We start from the raw sequence: 16,959 nt of genomic DNA, 5'->3' as shown, positions 1-16,959 counted from the left end.
ATACAGTACTATGTTTGAGCATGTGCCTACTAAATTAAAAACATTTAAGCCTTCAGCATTGAAGTGCAACTTTAATTTTGACATTTCTGATTTTTATTGAATAATTCCAGTTTCTGATCGAGCGGCCTTTTAATATTATTTCCTGAAACCTTCCTGATAGGGATGAGGGGAGAGACTCTCAAGGGATTTTCAGTTCCCTGCTTAGCTTAGTATCAGAGGGGTAGCCGTGTTAGTCTGAATCTGTAAAAAGCAACAGAGGGTCCTGTGGCACCTTTAAGACTAACAGAAGTATTGGGAGCATAAGCTTTCGTGGGTAAGAACCTCACTTCTTCAGATGCAAGTAATGGAAATCTCCAGAGGCAGGTATAAATCAGTATGGAGATAAAGAGGTTAGTTCAGTCAGGGAGGGTGAGGTGCTCTGCTAGCAGTTGAGGTGTGAACACCAAGGGAGGAGAAACTGCTTCTGTGAATGGCTATCCAACTACAGAAGCAGTTTCTCCTCCCTTGGTGTTCACACCTCAACTGCTAGCAGAGCACCTCACCCTCCCTGACTGAACTAACCTCTTTATCTCCATACTGATTTATACCTGCCTCTGGAGATTTCCATTACTTGCATCTGAAGAAGTGAGGTTCTTACCCACGAAAGCTTATGCTCCCAATACTTCTGTTAGTTTTAAAGGTGCCACAGGACCCTCTGTTGCTGCTTAGCTTAAGGTCTTTTTCAGCAAGATAGAAACTAGTTGCTTTATACAAAGGAGAAAATACTAGCTACACAGTTTTCTCAGATATGCAAATTAAGCCATCTAAATTTGTGAGTAGTTTCTTTCCGCTATGGTAATTGGACTGAGAATTTTGTACCTTTTGTAGTTAGAAAATGGACTACTCGAGTTGACAATATCTCTTGAATTGTACTTCTTCAGTGTTTAATACAGATTTTGAATGGAAATTCCAATTTTTCATTGCAAGAAGATTTTGATGGGGTGAGGAGGGAGAAAATATTAAAAGGAGCATCAGTCTTCATGACACCAATATTCTGATGGGTTGCAAAGAAAAGGCAGTTAATGTGTAAAATCAGGAAATATTTGAGAAATTACTGAAATGCCCTGTCCCATGCACTTTATGGACTACTGCAGAGATCCCTTCTCTTGCACACCTTAGCAGAACCCAAGGTATATTGATGGAGGCCTTGGGCCCACTCATCTTCATTGGGCCAGCGGGCAGATGGGCTGGAAGACTCCAGAGAGCCACGGAGTTGTAATAATGTAAACTTGTTCAGGTTGAAAATTGTAGGAATAAACTGACTTAAACTAATAAAACAATTCGGGTGACTTAGTTTAGCTGTGCACATGCACACGCTCTGCACCAGTGCTCATGTAGCAATCTTAACAAAAATATATTGCACATGTTTAATACATGATATTTAAAGCAAATCAAACCCCATTTCCTCACGACCGAGGCCATGCACTACTCCTCGGTGAAGGTTGTTGCATTGTCAAAAAATCAACTTTCAAACTTCATCTGTTTCGGCTTGGCTGTTCAAAACGTTACAGAACAAAATGGTAATGGAGGGACATGGTTTTTCTTCTCACAAAAACTAAAAAATTCATCCCACACCTGGAGAACTTCAGCCTGAAAACAAAAGTTTCAGAAAGCTATGAGCAAGAGAGAAGGTCAGAATGGAAACAATTAGGGAGCATCAACTGTCCTGCATGTGTACGTGGTGCATGTCACAGGCCCCAGTGCTGAGAAGCTTAGGATCTGAATCAGACAATACAAAGGGAGTGGAATGGGGGGGGGGGAAGGGGGGGGGGGAGGACCTGGCCACACACAGCAAACAGTCTTGCTTACTGAGTCTGAGATAGTTTATAGTGGGGGCACCAGGTAAAGTCTGTGACCAAAACATTTACTTTCCTTCTGTATTCTGTTGCTCATTCTGTTCAGTAATTCTGACTCTCAACTGTTTCCCCTTTGGATTGCCATATTAACTTGCTACGGTTCTGGCTTCATTTGCCTTGAGGATCCTAATGATAGTTGCTAGGGAATATCTGATGCTAGTTTTCCTTTGAGCTCAGATTTCAGCTGGGAGGTGCTAATTACAAAAGCATCCTTGTGATGATAGCAATGTCTTGATTCTAATTGGTGTTGGTTTCTTTTCAAGGGCCGCTTCTACAAGTCCTAACAACCAGTCCAATAAAATGAACAGCATTGTCTACCAGAAGCAGTTTCAGTCAGCAGCTGCTGCTGTGAGAATGACACAGCCATTTCCTGCACAATTCGCACCCCAGGTGGGAAACTGATGGCTTCCTGAAAGCAAACTTGCTTTTCTATACCTCAGTTAATCCTGTGACTATAACTCTACTCACCTGTGGGCACTGTTTTTATTTTGATGGATTAAAAGTATAAGCCCTAAATTTAATAAAGAATGTTGTTTATCAAGCAACTGAATTCAAGTTAAATGCAAACTTGTTGTTAACCTTGCTAGTTAATGCAGGTTTTCTGGTGTTTCATGCATTTTAATTTTCAGGGACATCGGCGCATCTGAAAGTGAGGCACTTAATAGCACTAGGTTGAGTAGTTCTAGTACAGGTAGGTGCCTTGCAGGCTTCCCCACACAGCTCCAGACAACTTCATTTCTATACACACTACTATAGGGGAGTGGGGGGACTTAGTATCTCCGAAGGGTCCCAGTGCATATTTAAGATTCTAAAAGCTTAAGCAGATTCCTAGTCGTTTGTCTGAGATGCAGTTCTGAAGTGTTCCAAAGTATGATTTATTTTTAAAAAAATTCCAGTGAACACCTAAAAAAGGTAACTGTTCCAGATTATAACTGGATGTCGTTGAGCCACTAGAGAGAAAATTATATATGCTGTGGATAAGGACTCTTTGGGATTCGTCTGTTTGGTTTCAGAGTGTTTGACTTAAGGATCTCTGTGTCTGGGTTTTTTGATTGAAGGGTTCACTAAATGCTGCCAGGTGCAGGGAGAAATTTCTCACTAGTGATGCCTTAGGTGCTGCCTTGCTAGGGTAACATGCCTTAATTTTGGGGGTTTTTTTCCCCACTTTTTTATGTAGAATTTTGAGTTGTTCGGGCACTTTAAGCACAACAGCATCATCTTGGGGGTTCTATTTTTCCTAGAGTCCAAGCATGGCCTGTCTTAACAGAGAAAAAAATCCCCCTACTTTCTTGACATTAGTTTAATGGCAGAGCAGGCATGTTTTTCCCCCTCTAAGGAGAAGCCAACATATGATCTGGTTGGCAATTTTCTAATGGCTAAATGTTTTTTGTTGTTGTTGTTTTTCCCCCACTTAGATTCTCTCTCAGCCTAACCTGATCCCTCCATTGGTAAGAGCCCCACATACTAACACCTTCCCAGCGCCTGTTCAGAGGCCGCCAATGGCACTGGCTAGTCAGATGCCACCTCAGCTGACCACAGGCCTTATGAGCCACCCTCGTTTACAGCATGTGGCCAGAGGTCCTTGTGTATCACTATCTGGAGTCAGAGGCAATCAGGCCCAGGCTACGATGAAGGCTGAACAAGACATAAAGGTTAGTATTTTGAACAGCAGTGCTGTTAACACCAGTTCAGTCTTGACAGCTCATAGGGCAAAAATGTGTCTATGAACTATGTCTTACGATGCCTCTGGACCCTTAACCACTTTATCCAGGCCTTATGTCTTAGTAGAGACTAAAAACTAAAACTACCCCCCCCCCCCCCCCCCTTTTTTTTTTTTTTTTTTTAATTTTTTTATTAAAGAATTGCAACTATAGTGATTGGCAGCAGGCTTCCATTCTCAGGTGGTTTTGTGACCAATGGCTCCATGAAACAATTATCATTCTTGAGGGAAATCTGAGGTTTAGGCTTCAGGAAACTGCATCTTTTGAATGAGATGTAAAACCCAAGGTCCTGACTATTAGTGGTCACTCAGTCTCTTATAACCTTTATGTTTTGTTTTGGTTTTTTTGAGGGGGCGGGGGGGGGGGAGTGTAGCCAGATGAGCCCCAAGTGTACTGGCCAACTTCCAATTTTGGTAATGTGCCCGAATTATATTTTCCCTATTTCTCAGTTCCTGTTATAAACTGTTTAAACAGCTGGCATATTCCACCCAAGAGGTGGCTGCATTTCAGTAGTAGATGATGTGAATCAACATATATAAAAACTTGTAAAGCACTTTGGGACCCTTCATGATGAGGCAAGATATTATTTCCTGAAGCAGATGCAATGGCACAGGGAGTCTGTGTGGGGACACCATAAGATTATAATACACTTTACACATCTGCATGTATTCTGCAGAATCAGTTACCCATGGGGATAGCACTTCATCTAAAGGAACTCTTCTTCAGTTGTGTTGCCACTTCCAGTGTCTGGGTGTAGAAGTAATGTAACCAGCTTTTTTTTAAAAAAAAAAAAGGCATTTGGGGAGATGTTACTTTCACTGTCCTTCACTTAAATTGTAGATATTTTTAGTTTGTAAGTAATTACCTATATAGGGCTACAGCTAGTCCAAAATTCTAACAAATTAGGCTTAATGTTATCCAGAATTGACTAGTTCTTAATCCGTCTATAAAATTTGATCCTGAATTAGGCCAGTCACATCTGAGTTTGCCCTCAAAAGACAGCAAACATAAATCTTACATAGTCTTGTTTTTCTGTACCTCCCCATATACATTCTTTAAATGGTTATTTCACATTCATTGCTGTCATTCCTTGTCACTTGTGATTAAAGCATTCAGACATCCTGATTTAGCTAACAAACAAATCTGCACAGAGGAGTTTTAAGTCCCCATGCTGCTTCATTTAAAATGCAACTAGTTCCACAGTCTGTTGGTCCATCACTAATAAATATTAATGTTGGTTGCATTACTTGCGTGAAAAATTGGTTAGTCATTACAGTAGAGTAGACTGGGGGCTGGGATTCTTGGGTTGTTTTCCCATTCTTACACGGAGGGAAGGCAATCTGTCTCTGCCCCATCCGTAAAATCGATAGAATACCTATCCACAGGAGTATTGATGCTTAATTCATATTCAGAGTGCTTTGGGGTCCTGCTTATAAATGCATAGTATTCTTGATAGCATATTACTTTTGTGTTGTACAGTGGACTTGCTTGCAGAGGGCCTGAGGAGTGCAACTCCTACTGGAGTTGAGTAGCACTTACATGAGCAGTCCCTTGACTTTAGTGGGCATTTGTATGAGTGCTGCTCAGTGTGAATAAGGGTTATAGAATCATGCGTTAGTCGGCATAGTGCTATTCCTTACAGAGAAAGGAGCGAGGGTAAAGTTGCAGTTTGCACCGTGTAACCAAGTGGCTTAAATTACATACCTTGCAAGCCTGGGAAAATGGCAGTACCTGAGGCTATCGCTGTAGCGCTGCTAGTGCAGTCTCTCTAAGCCAATGGCAGAGAGCTCTCGCATCGACTTAATTACTCCAGCCCCCACAAGCAGCGGTGTGTCGGTTGGAAGAAGCTCTCCTGCTGTCCACAGTAAGCCGGTATAATTTAATGTCGCTCAGGATGGTGGCTTATTCGCACCCTGGAGCAACATAGCTTATACTGACTTAAGCTGTAGAGTGTATATATAGCCTGAGAGAAACAGTAATTAACCCAACCTAGGCAACAGCTTCTGTGTATTGTGAGGGGAGTGGTGGGAGGTCTTCAGGTGTGGGGAGGATTTGAATCTGGACATTATGGCTGTATTGGCACTGTAGACTTTCTGAAATTCTCCCACTGTTGCTCTAGTGACAGTGGGATGGTTGGTGTAGGCCAGTTGCCAACATTTTTGCCGCTGTCACATAACCCTGCTCAGAAGAAGTCTAGAAGATGCAATGGCAAAAAGCTGGTCTGCACTTGTACACCCCTTGTTAGTACTGACAGAGTCACAATAGTGCTAGAGCAACTGGGTGACAATGTCAAAGTTCCCAGCGTCAGACAAGGCTGGGGGGGGGGCGTGTACTAGGAGCACTTACATTAAGGGCTTGCATGTTGTTGTGATGTCTAACACTTATTTATAATTGAAGATTTTTTGCAGTTTTCAGAGTTTCTAAACATTCCCTAAAAATAGATCTTGGACTTAGTGGGATCCAGGTCAGCAAAATGTTTCCAAGATGGAAAAGGTGTTTAGAAATAGCTGCAGGAAGGGCAAGGGAAGATTGGGCATACCACTACACTTATTTTTATATTGAAAGGCATTTTCAAGCCCAGGGGTGCCTGGGGAAGAAACTAAAAGCATAGCAAGATGTTGCCCTTTGGGGAAATCCTGATCGATCTGATTGGTCATGAAACTTTTTAAAATGTAACCCCTACAAGAAATAAATACCTTTATCTTAAAGTTCTATCAGTAAATGTGTGTTTTTCCCTTTTTTAAGGCGAAACAGAGAGCAGAGGTTCTTCAATCCACACACAGGTTTTTTTCTGAGCAGCAACAACCGAGCAAACCAACAGGAGGCAAAGCTCAAAAAGTGGACGAAAGTGGAAGCAAACCCGCTGAGGCAATGACAGACTCCTCAGGGGTCTGCCAGGACAAAGTGGAGGAAAAGCCCACCCCTGCGCCTGCTGCCACCACAAAACCTGTTAGAACTGGACCAATCAAACCTCAGGCAATCAAGACAGAAGAAACAAAATCTTAGTCTGTGTTTCTATGAAGCTGGGGGGCAGGGCGGGGTGAGAGATGACAGCAGCGTGAACCCGTAGCCCAAAGGGCAAAACAATAGTCTTCTATCCCTTCATGGCTCCAAACAGTATAAAGGGAGATAGACGCTACTGGCATTGACAGACATAAACAGCTGCAGGTCCAATAAAGCTCGCAGTCTCTTTGGGCTTGCAGCTTCTCTAACATAGCATGAGGTCTGCCTTTGGTGGAGTGTATGTGGGTATATTGACATACACATCTGTATGCCATCCAGATACATAATGGGAAATAGCACAGCAGGGGAGAAGGTGGCTGAAGAGCTGGGAGGATGAATACTCTTTTATTCATGCTCTGCTGTTCTTCAGCTGCTATTTCATCTTTTATAAGCTGTCTCTCTCCAGTCATGCAGTCTGAAGACAGACAGTGCTGGACAGAGTAAGGTGTGTTATTTTTACTACTTTAGTGACTTGAGAGGCTGCTGTTTTGCAATAAAGAAATGGGAATTAATATAATTGGCAAGTCACATAGAGTAGCTTATCCTTCACCACATGGCATCTAAAGTAACAGAACACAATTAGTGACATTGACATTGTGTCAAATTTCCCTAAAAAGGCAGTGTTTGACTGCTGTTGCTTTTGTTTGATATGATGATGTATTTAGATCACGACAGTAAAGTGTCGCTTGGCACACACGCTACTCTCTACACCCATACCCCCTCAGACATTCACCCCTTGGATTTAAAAGCCTAATTGCATTAATAGTCAAATGAGTTCTGTTCACTTCTGTTTGGCTATCCTTGTATGAAGCCAGTAGTCTTTAACCAGTTTCCAGCTTTTGTCTGTATAGAGCAATGAGCACTTAGAACTGTGCTGCTAGATTAAAGAGAAACTTTATCAGAGTAAAGAGAACCTTATCTAAAAAGGTGCATTCTTATGTCAGAGCTGCATCGCACCTCCTTCTTGCCCACTGTGTGCTGGAAAGTAGAAATCAAGTCAAATAATGCCTTTTTAATTGTATCCTCTATTATTATAGCTGTAGGACAGTACTGTATGATACTTCTGTGAATGTAAAATATCCTGTACCTGCTTATGATATGTAGTAGTGACTGTGCTATACCAGAGCTGTTTTTAATAATGTTTTCTTCCAGACAATGATTGAGAAGCTAATAAAAGGCACCAGGTACCACATCAGTAACAGAATTTGCTGTTTTTTTCTGGGATTTTTTGGTTTTTTACTTTTTGGAAGGAAGTACGCTGAAAGTCTAATGTGTATAATTTTGTTCAGATGACTGCAGAAGCTGGAAAGGCTGTTGCTGCTATTGATGCCTAGTGAATCGCTATTGGTTATCTTTTTATATAAATATATATATAATTTGAATTTTTGGAAACTTTAGCTGTGATGTCAACTTTGGAAAAAAGTATCCCACTTGTACTGTGAGTTGGCATTGTACAGAAATTAACAGCCATATTGGTCTAGAAATGTTCAACTTAATTTTTTTCCATTTGTACAGGGGTAATACACTGTATTAAATATGTAAGGTCTTATTTACATGGGTTTGATTACAGAAACTAATAAAGTATTCTCTAAATAAAGTATCCTGGTAATTTTATAATCCATTAGTCTACATGCTTACAGGCAAAAAAGAATGTGTGAGGTATCACTTTTGCTGTATGAATGGCATACGTTATGGTTTAGGAAGAAAATTTATAGCAGTTGAATTTCTAAAACAGCTTATATATGGTCAACAAGGCTTGCCTCCCTCAGTCCATTTCTCTCCTATTAATCCTCCAGTGAAGAGCTAATGGGACATAGCTTAGCCATACCCGATCAGACTTAGTTTATCATTTCATGTATCTTGCCTCCAGCACTGGCCAATATCTGATGCTTAAGAGCATGAAATAAACCTCCCATAATGCTTCTGGGCAATTGTGCACTTCATGGAGTAAAATAGGAGGCGAGAATTCCTGTCTGACTCCCATAGGGATCAGGTCATAGCCCGTTTATAATGACAATTCTGGTCGTTCAGATACCGCAGTCATTCATAGTGACAGACCATTAAACACAAGATCATGATTTGCCAGGTCAAGCAGGAGAGGGTCGCGATATAAACACATGTTCCAGAGTAGTAAAAGAAGTACAAAAATTCCAAGTACATTACTTATTTCATTTCCCCAAACTGCTGTAATATGAAGGTTTTCTAAATTCCGGCAGCCAGTTCACCACTACACAATCTACCTAAAATGCATGAAAATGTGCCATTAGCTGACACCTTTGGAAGCCCTTCTTAGGAGTATAAAGCAAATATTCACTTTAAACCCAGAAGCTTTGATCATTCTTAGTGTTTCTAATGTCGTCTTCAGCATGGTGTCTGACTGCCGAGATGTTCAACCCCTTTAACCCTGCAAGTTGCAACATCCTTCCCTCCATTGCAAACAGCCAGATGGAACTGGCATCTGAAACACAAGGTAATTAAAAAGAACAGGAGTACTTGTGGCACCTTAGAGACTAACGAATTTATTTGAGCATAAGCATCCCTAAAATGATAGTAAATTAGTTAAACATACGTGTATGTTCTTTAATTGGCCACTAGAGTGTGCTCTTGCTTCATAATTACCTGGAAATGTCTCGATTTATCTTAGGGTCCATCGCCTCCAAAGAATGTGACCAAACTGCAGAATTAAGAAATAAGCCAATAGCAAGATTTCAGCAGCTGCTTTTGCAGAAGCTGGTGGCCTGTTCTGTTACGCCATGTTGAGGTACTGGAGGAAAGTGTATGGAAAGATTGGTCTTCCCTGTACCCAAAAGGAACCAGACTGAAGGCCATGGCTTGGAAAGAGTTAAAGTAGAAGAAGGGAGAAGGTTAGCATATGCAGAGCACTTCCAGTGGGGCATGTAACTGACAAGAAGAGCCAGCAGTTCAGTAGACCTACAGCAAAAGGGACTAGGACACTAAAGATGCAATAACCAGCAGACAAAAAGAAGAGTGGTGTACTAGTTTATACGTCTCTTCCTCCTGCTAGTTGCGCCTTTCAAACATATGCAAGTGGGTATGTCCTGTTCAGCCATGGGGCTTGCATTCAACCGTGGTCACAAACGATCAAATTAAAAATACTGTCATGGCAAATTCCATAGGAGACCAAAGGTCTTGTCTCCATACAAAAGGGTTCGCCCAGTGCAGTTATACCCGCAAACCCTCCTTGTGGAAGCGCAGCTTATATGGGCAAAGTTTCCAAAACAAAAAACAAAAAAAACCTATGCTGGCAAAGGGACTTTTTTGTCAATATAACTGAGTCTACACTAGGGCATTTGCGGGCATAGCTTTAACAGGTAGGAGTGTGATTGGTTTAACAGTGGTGTGATTTAACAGGTGGGGTGTGAATTTCTCCCTCTTCCCCGTTGTAATGGGCACAGCTATGGCTGCAAAACTTTTTGAGTATAGATCAAGCCAGAGGATTAAATTTTCAAAAGCACCCACGTGATTTGTGAGCCTGCTTCTGACTTCAGCTATGTCTACATGAGGAGCGCTTTATTATACCAGGGTCTTAAACTGACAAAGTATGGCTAGTGTGGATGCAGCCATACTGGTAAAGCTGTGTTTTGTAGCTGAATAGTAAAACCACCGCCACCATCCCCCAGGAGTGAAACAAGCTACCCCGGTAAAAGCTACGCTGATATAACTGGGCCTATGCTAGCAGCTTCTGCTGCTGGCACAATGATGTTGGTCACGGATCACATCTGCTCGTGTCCCTGACTGACACAGATGTGCTGGCAGAAGTCTATCATATAGCCTTAGCCTCCAAAGTCACTTAGGTGCTTTTGAAAATTTCACCCACCATCGTTGCTGTCAGTGTCACAGGTGGTTCTCCGTGGCAAGGTCCAGATGAGCTGTATCTCCTTTTTAAAAGTGTTTTGGCTTTTAAAAGGGGCCACAGGGCTGAGCAGACCCATAACCAAATGTTCTGACCTTTGAATGCAGCTCACTTGTGACTAAAGCTGCCCCTCAGCAGCAACAGCCAGGCCAGCCTGAAGAATTGCCTCTGCTAGAAGTGGTGGCCTTACACACTGATTACAGCAACAGCAGTCCATTTCCACAGCACCCGGTTGCAATAAGATGGCCAATCAGTGAGATGCTGATGGGTAGTAAATAGGAGTGCGAAGCAGCCCTGCGTAGTGATCCCAGGAAGTGGAGGCCTGTTGACATTGCAAATCTCTACCCTTGCCTGTTTGCTGTACATTTACTCTGCCGGTTGCTGTTGCGTAGGGACCCTTGCTGAACAAAGCAGTTATTGCTCCTGCACAGTGATAGACCTTGAGATGTGTTTACATTGCAGGAGCTGGGGTTTGTCAGGCTAGAGATTCAGAAACCAGATCTAGGGAAGAGTCCCCCAAGTACGGCAGTAAATCTAATTGTGTGAGCTTAGCAACGGTAACTGGGTGGCTCCTGGCGACAGGCTGTGGCCTTTGAACCTGAGCAGCACTGACATACAGCGAGTTCAAGTCTTCTAGAGTAAGGAAGGATCACATTATGGTTAGGACACTTGTGTGGAGTTAGGGAGACAAAGATTCAATTCCTGGCTCGGCAACAGGCTTCCTGTGGGTCACAGCACCAGCAGTAGGCCACAGTGCCTCTTGCTGGGTAAGTCACTAAGGCCCAGGCCCTCAGAGGTAGTTAGGTCCCTAACCCTCCTGTTGAGTGTTAGGTGCTGAAATACCTTTGAGGATCCGGGCCTTGGGGTCCCTCTGCCTCGGTCCCTGGCTTTCAAAAGGGGATAACAGCACTGTTCTACCTCATCAGGGTGTTGAGAGGAAATACGTTAAAGATAGATACTCAGATACTGTGGGTCGTGGTGGCCCTGTAAGTACCTAAGCAGGTAGCAAAGCCATCTGTTCTGCTTGCACCCAATCAGCTCTGAGCAGCCAGTTGACTGGCACCAGGAGATGCTGAGCCAAGCTGGGGGACAGGCTGGAAATCTTTGGGACCTGAGAATTTCCGTTGCCAAAAGAAATGAAGGGCTGCTTTAGACACAGAGGGTATGTCTGCACTGCACATCCAAGTGTCGGCTCTGACTAAGGTTTGAGCCCAAGTCTGACTTCCGTCCACACACAAATGAGCCTGACTTGGATCCTGCTAGTGAGGTGGGGTGTCAGTAGGGTGACCAGACAACAAGTGTGAAAAATCGGGACGGGGTGGGGGGGTAATAGGAGCCTATATAAGAAAAAGCCCCAAATATCGGGACTGTCCCTATAAAATCTGGACATTTGGTCACCCTAGGTGTCAGCCTGAGTCCTGCCGAGATTCAGGTCCAAGCCCTGTCATTTTGCAGTGGGGGACCCAGCTCAAACCACAGACCGGAGTCAGAAAGGCTGCACAGTGCAGTGTGGACGCGTTAGCATAGTGGTGAGACCCGGGTCCAGCAATTGTCCAGACCCGGGTTTACAATGCAGTGGAGACAGCCAGTGTTTGTACTGATTGACCTACATCAGCTTGGAAACCTTACTGGGGACGCAGCCACGCTGCTTTATGGGTGCTAGTGTCACGACTGCTTGTTCCCATCAGTTACCTGGCCATACCATCCAAAAACCAGTACAAAACCTGTGTCTGGATCGGCCTTAAGCTGTGCAGAGGTACCAAAAAGTCACCCAAACATTTGTGATGTCTCACGCAGCTTCAGCGCTTGAGCCATTTGGGGGGCGAAAGTTTCTTAGTTACTGCAGTGGATCTGTTGCTAGCAAGTAATTGCAGAGAGGTCACTGCGGCTGCTTGAAACTTCACAGCTGCAGCACTGTGGTCCCTCTGCCTCGGTCCCTGAGCTAGACCTCAGGCCTATTTGCTCTAAAATCATGCCCCTGTCCCCATACCTCCACTCAAGGGAGAATCGCCATTCGTTCATGGCTAGCAGTACATGGTCTATGATATCCACTGGACTGTTCTGTTTCAATCGAGTAGAGGGCAACGGTTCACCTAGAAACTTACCAAATCTCCGTTATTTTAGCCCAACCACTGGCTCTGCCCCTAGTTCTCATTCTCACCCTCCTCCCTTCCCCATTTTCCCTCCTGCCATAACTCTGCCAGTGGGAAGAGACCCCGTTACATGGCTTCCTGGGCTACTGTAACACCTCTGACAAGGGAGCTGACTGAGGCGTACGGGACTGGCAAAGCATTCTGGGCCAGTCGGCCTGATGGGACGCCACGTGAGGGCAGATATTACACCAGGTGTGTTGGAGGGTTGGAACCCAGCCCTCTGTTAATGGTGAGAATCCCAGGGCCTCGCTAGCTTAGGGAGCCTTTCCCCCTTAGCCATTGTTTGAAATCCAGCCCCGGGCAGTCAAGCCCACTGTCACCCCCAGTTGCTCTGCATTCGGGGCCCTGGGTGAAACACGGTGATGGCTCCGAGTCCTATTTATTTCTGAGGGCCAGGCAGTCACATCACTAACCCCACAGCAAGCCTGGCCCTTCCCAGCCAAGATGTCCAAGGACTGACCGGGACCTGGCAACAGCGTGACTCTCTTGTGGCCCCGCCAGGTTGGGATGAGGCCATTACAAGAGCAGTGAGGGGGCAGAAGACATGGGTTGTTTGCCCAGTTGTTCCTTGGGTTGCCCTGTTCTGTGGATCACTAGGAGCTTAGGATCCAGTGGGGGCCCTGCCGGTACCCTGTGGGAGACCAAGAACACCCGAGAGGCGGTGGAGCCCACTGGCGAGCTGCTCTTGCTTTATTCTGAGGTGCTGAGATTGAAGCAGGAGAGTTGTGCCAGGAAGCAGCGAGGAAAGTCCCTCTGGGCAGGGAACTGCAGGCTGTGCACGGTGCCACAATGCCAGGGGAGGCCTGGGCCAGGTCAGCACAGAAGGGCAAGAAGCCTGGTGAGTTGGAGGAACAGGAACTGATGGGTCGCTGCTCCGGCGATTAGCCAGCACGGCCCCCAGGGCTAAGTGCTTGGCGCGAGCCATCCGGGCGAAGGGTCGAGTGGAGCGTCCCGAGAGTAGACAGCACAGCTGGCTGAGACCGGGGGAGTGCAGCTGCGGTCAATCTGCGAGAGCAGCTCCAGGTGAGGGGGACAGCACCTCTGGCCCGCAGAGTACACCGCCAGCAGAAGTGGTGGGAATAGAGGGGAGTCAGGAGTAGGCTGAGTTAGCGGTTCTGGGCTGGGAGACGAGCTGTCCATGGAATAAACAGCGCAGCTGACTGGGACAGAAGAAGATCCCAGCCCAGGCTGCACTGAGGGGTCCAGGTGAGAGAACAAGGTCCGCTCGAGGGAGTAAATGGCGTAAGTCCTGGGCAGAGGTGGAGTAGGGCTCCGGCCAGCCGGAGCCCCCGGGGCCAGATAAGGCACTGAGCTCCTGTCCATGGAGTACACTGCGTAGCATCTGGGCACAGGCAGAGTGGGGCTCTGCTTAGCTCGCTCCATGGGCTCCCAGGGAAGGGACAAGCTCTGATCCCTGGAGTAGAAGCCCCAGCTGGTGGAGAGAGGAGGCGTACAGCTGTGATCCACGTGGGACAATGCAGGCACAGGCCTGGCCGTGGGGTAGACAAAGCGACTTCCTGTGGCGGGAGGTGTGGGCCTCGCCATGACCTGAGCCCGTGGCCCCACCAGAGGGACTGTATTCAGGGGCCGGTTGTAGAGAGCGCAGCTCGCAGAGATGGGGGAAGTGGGACTCCGGTCAACCTGAGCCAGCAGCTCCTGGTGAGGGCACGTCCTGCGGCCCAGCGGGTGAAGTGTGAATCTGCTGGGCAATGGAGGCTGATACCCCAGCGCTCGCAGGGACGAACCTGGGTCCCGGGAGGAGGCAGCGTGGCTGGCTGGACCAGGACAAGGGGGAACCATGGCAGGTGTCCCAGTGCATTTCTGTCCCTCCTTCACCGCCGTGATCAGCTCACGTCTGCGTCTGAGCTCGTTGCTCCCTGGCCTGTGGGGGGAAAGAGAAATTGGTCACACGGCGCTTCCAAGGGTCTATTTCCACCTCGCTGCCCTGAGTGGCCAAGCCCCCAGCATGCAGAGAGAGTGGGGCCTGCAGGAGTTTCACATGCCACTCAGGGCGTATTCCCGTCTCCCCGCACAGAAAAGTACACACTCCACTCCCTACCCAGCACAGTGCGTGCACCCTGCACCCAGGCCAGAGCACAGCTCAGGCGAGTTGTGTTATGGGGCACTGATCCCCTTCTCATCCCAGCACAGGTGGGTCTGCAAGGTGAGCCCAGGAGGCATACTCCACACCACAGCTAAAAGATCTACAAGCTGACCCCATGCACTGGGCGGGCAAGTTCATAACTGGCCCTATCTGCCTCCACACCCTTTCTGGCTTTGCTAAGCAATATTTGCTGGTATAGTAGAATATGTAGGACCTCAGGATAGGGTAATGACTCACCAGTCAGTCTGGGGCTATTCAGACTATGGCATGGACGGCTCTGCTGTCTTGCTAGGGTAGGATCCAGCCATACCTGCCTCCTCCTTTAAATGGGTGGGATTGAAAAGACACCTGCCTTCCTACTTCCTCATCTCATGGAACACTCTAATCTCCTGGGAAACACAGTCCCCACCCCTCTGGTCACACCTTGCTCCTAGAACTGCCCCACTTTCCCCAGGAAAGGGTCTCACCACCTCTGCCATTATCCCCCTATGCAGCTCATCGGTGGGATCAAACCCACCTCGATACGTAGCACTAGTAGCCTTATAGACCTCATCAGTGCTCCAGCCACCCGCTGGAGACACGGACGGACATTCTGCCAGCCGCAGGGAACACATTGATCCTTCCTTTGATTCTAAACTGCACCATTAACCCTTTGTACCCTGCACCTCCCCAGCCTCCCCTAGCTATGGCTTACCGTAGTGTTTAGCGCGGGTGCAGCTAACTGCTGACCCTTGTGAAGAGCATCCTGGCCCCAAAGAGAGGGACATTTCCTGGCGGTGAGTGTGACTTAGTGGGTGTGGGGATTTTTACTCCCTAAGAGCACTGATGCTGGGGCCACTGTATCACCCCTCGCTCACCACGCTGGCCCTAGCTGCTTTCTCCCCGGTAGCAATAGAACAGAAATGAACTCACCCTGCGCGAGGGGCTGCGGAGACCCGAATGCCACCCAGCTCCCCTCCCAAATTGAAAGCTGTTCTCTCTGCCGCTCGCTCCAGTCCAAGCTGCGGGCTCCCTCCACAACACGTGTGGCAGAAGGTTCCGAGCCCCTCATCACATGGGAAAGCCATGACATCCCACCCCGGCTCTGAGCCACACCCATGTACATCTGGAGCAGCACTGCTGATGTCAGCCACGCTACTCCTGATTTACCCTGCAGTGACTGAGAGCAGGGATTGGACCCCAGCTTGCATTGTGGGGCTTTGCACACCGCTTGCCCAAAAATGCCTTCTGGCTGGGCCTCTGTCACACACCTGTGCCAGCTCCCAACACAGCACAGCTGGGATCGCACCAACGAAATCCAACCAACGTTCCTTATGATCATTCTGATAGGCGGGTAGGTGTTAATGACAGAGCTCCAGCTCCCATCTTGGTGGTAATATTCTGGGAAGGGTGGGGGTTCTCAGGTTCAGATTTTGCCCTGGGCCCCCAAAACCCCTCTGTGCAGCCCTGCCTCCTGCTGGTGATGTCTGTCTACAGCAGCTCCACAGGGCAGCAATTGTCTCTTACTATGTATTTGTATAGCAACTACCACAATGCTGCTGCCTTGATCTTTGGCTGGGGCCTCTGGAATATAACCAGGCCTCATAACCAAGGCAGAGCTTAACAGACAAAGCAATAGCTGCTCCGCTGCCTGACGTGCAAGGAGTTTTCTGCTAACAGCCCACTGAACGCTGTCCTCTCCTGGCTTCCGTACCCTACCCCTGTCAGCCCAAACACACACTGCAGCTATGTTCCAACGTTTCACTCGCACGCTTTAAGTGATAAAATCCCCTGCAATATTTTTTAAGTAGCTTGTTAACGATGCTCAGATGCCCCTCTCGTAACCAGAGCTAGTTGCTCTCCCATAACCAAGCACACAATTATGTGAGTTAAGTGACCCCCTTGTCTCTTTAATATCTTGGGACCCACATGGCTACAGCACTGCAGCCCATGAAGAGCAATCAGCTGATATGCATCATGCTAAGGGCCTTGTCCCCCCTGCTTCTGTTATTCTCAGTTGCCTCAGTTTAACTCTGACATGCTTAATGTGACAGCTGCCTTTCAACTAGGCAGCAAATCCCTCCAGTCAGCCCAGGTCAAAGTCAAGCCAGCTGCTGAAGTCTATAAAGGGGAGGGTCCTCAGTTATGCTAACAAAGCTGGTCATTCTTTTGCAAGGAAAAAATGGCTGGTAAAAAACTAAATTTTCTGCTGGGCTTTAACATTTTTAGT

General features: G+C 46.7%; 1 protein-coding gene across 1 annotated transcript in view; it reads left to right on the top strand.

The window, feature by feature from the left end:
- The window catches only part of LOC112107412 (protein PRRC2C), a 112,921-nt gene extending 104,780 nt beyond the window's left edge, over positions 1-8,141 (top strand). Inside the window, exons 33-35 of the mRNA XM_026656194.1 lie at positions 2,159-2,285; positions 3,311-3,547; positions 6,362-8,141. Coding sequence (XP_026511979.1) covers positions 2,159-2,285; positions 3,311-3,547; positions 6,362-6,622 — 625 coding nt within the window. The 3' untranslated portion in view covers positions 6,623-8,141. The remainder of the gene's footprint in view (positions 1-2,158; positions 2,286-3,310; positions 3,548-6,361) is intronic.
- Positions 8,142-16,959: the final 8,818 nt, after the last annotated feature.

Source organism: Terrapene carolina, unplaced genomic scaffold (genome assembly GCF_002925995.2).
Source record: "Terrapene carolina triunguis isolate 2854851 unplaced genomic scaffold, T_m_triunguis-2.0 Scaffold212, whole genome shotgun sequence".
Classification (NCBI taxonomy): Eukaryota; Metazoa; Chordata; order Testudines; family Emydidae; genus Terrapene; species Terrapene triunguis.
This window is presented reverse-complemented; position numbering and strand designations above follow the sequence as displayed.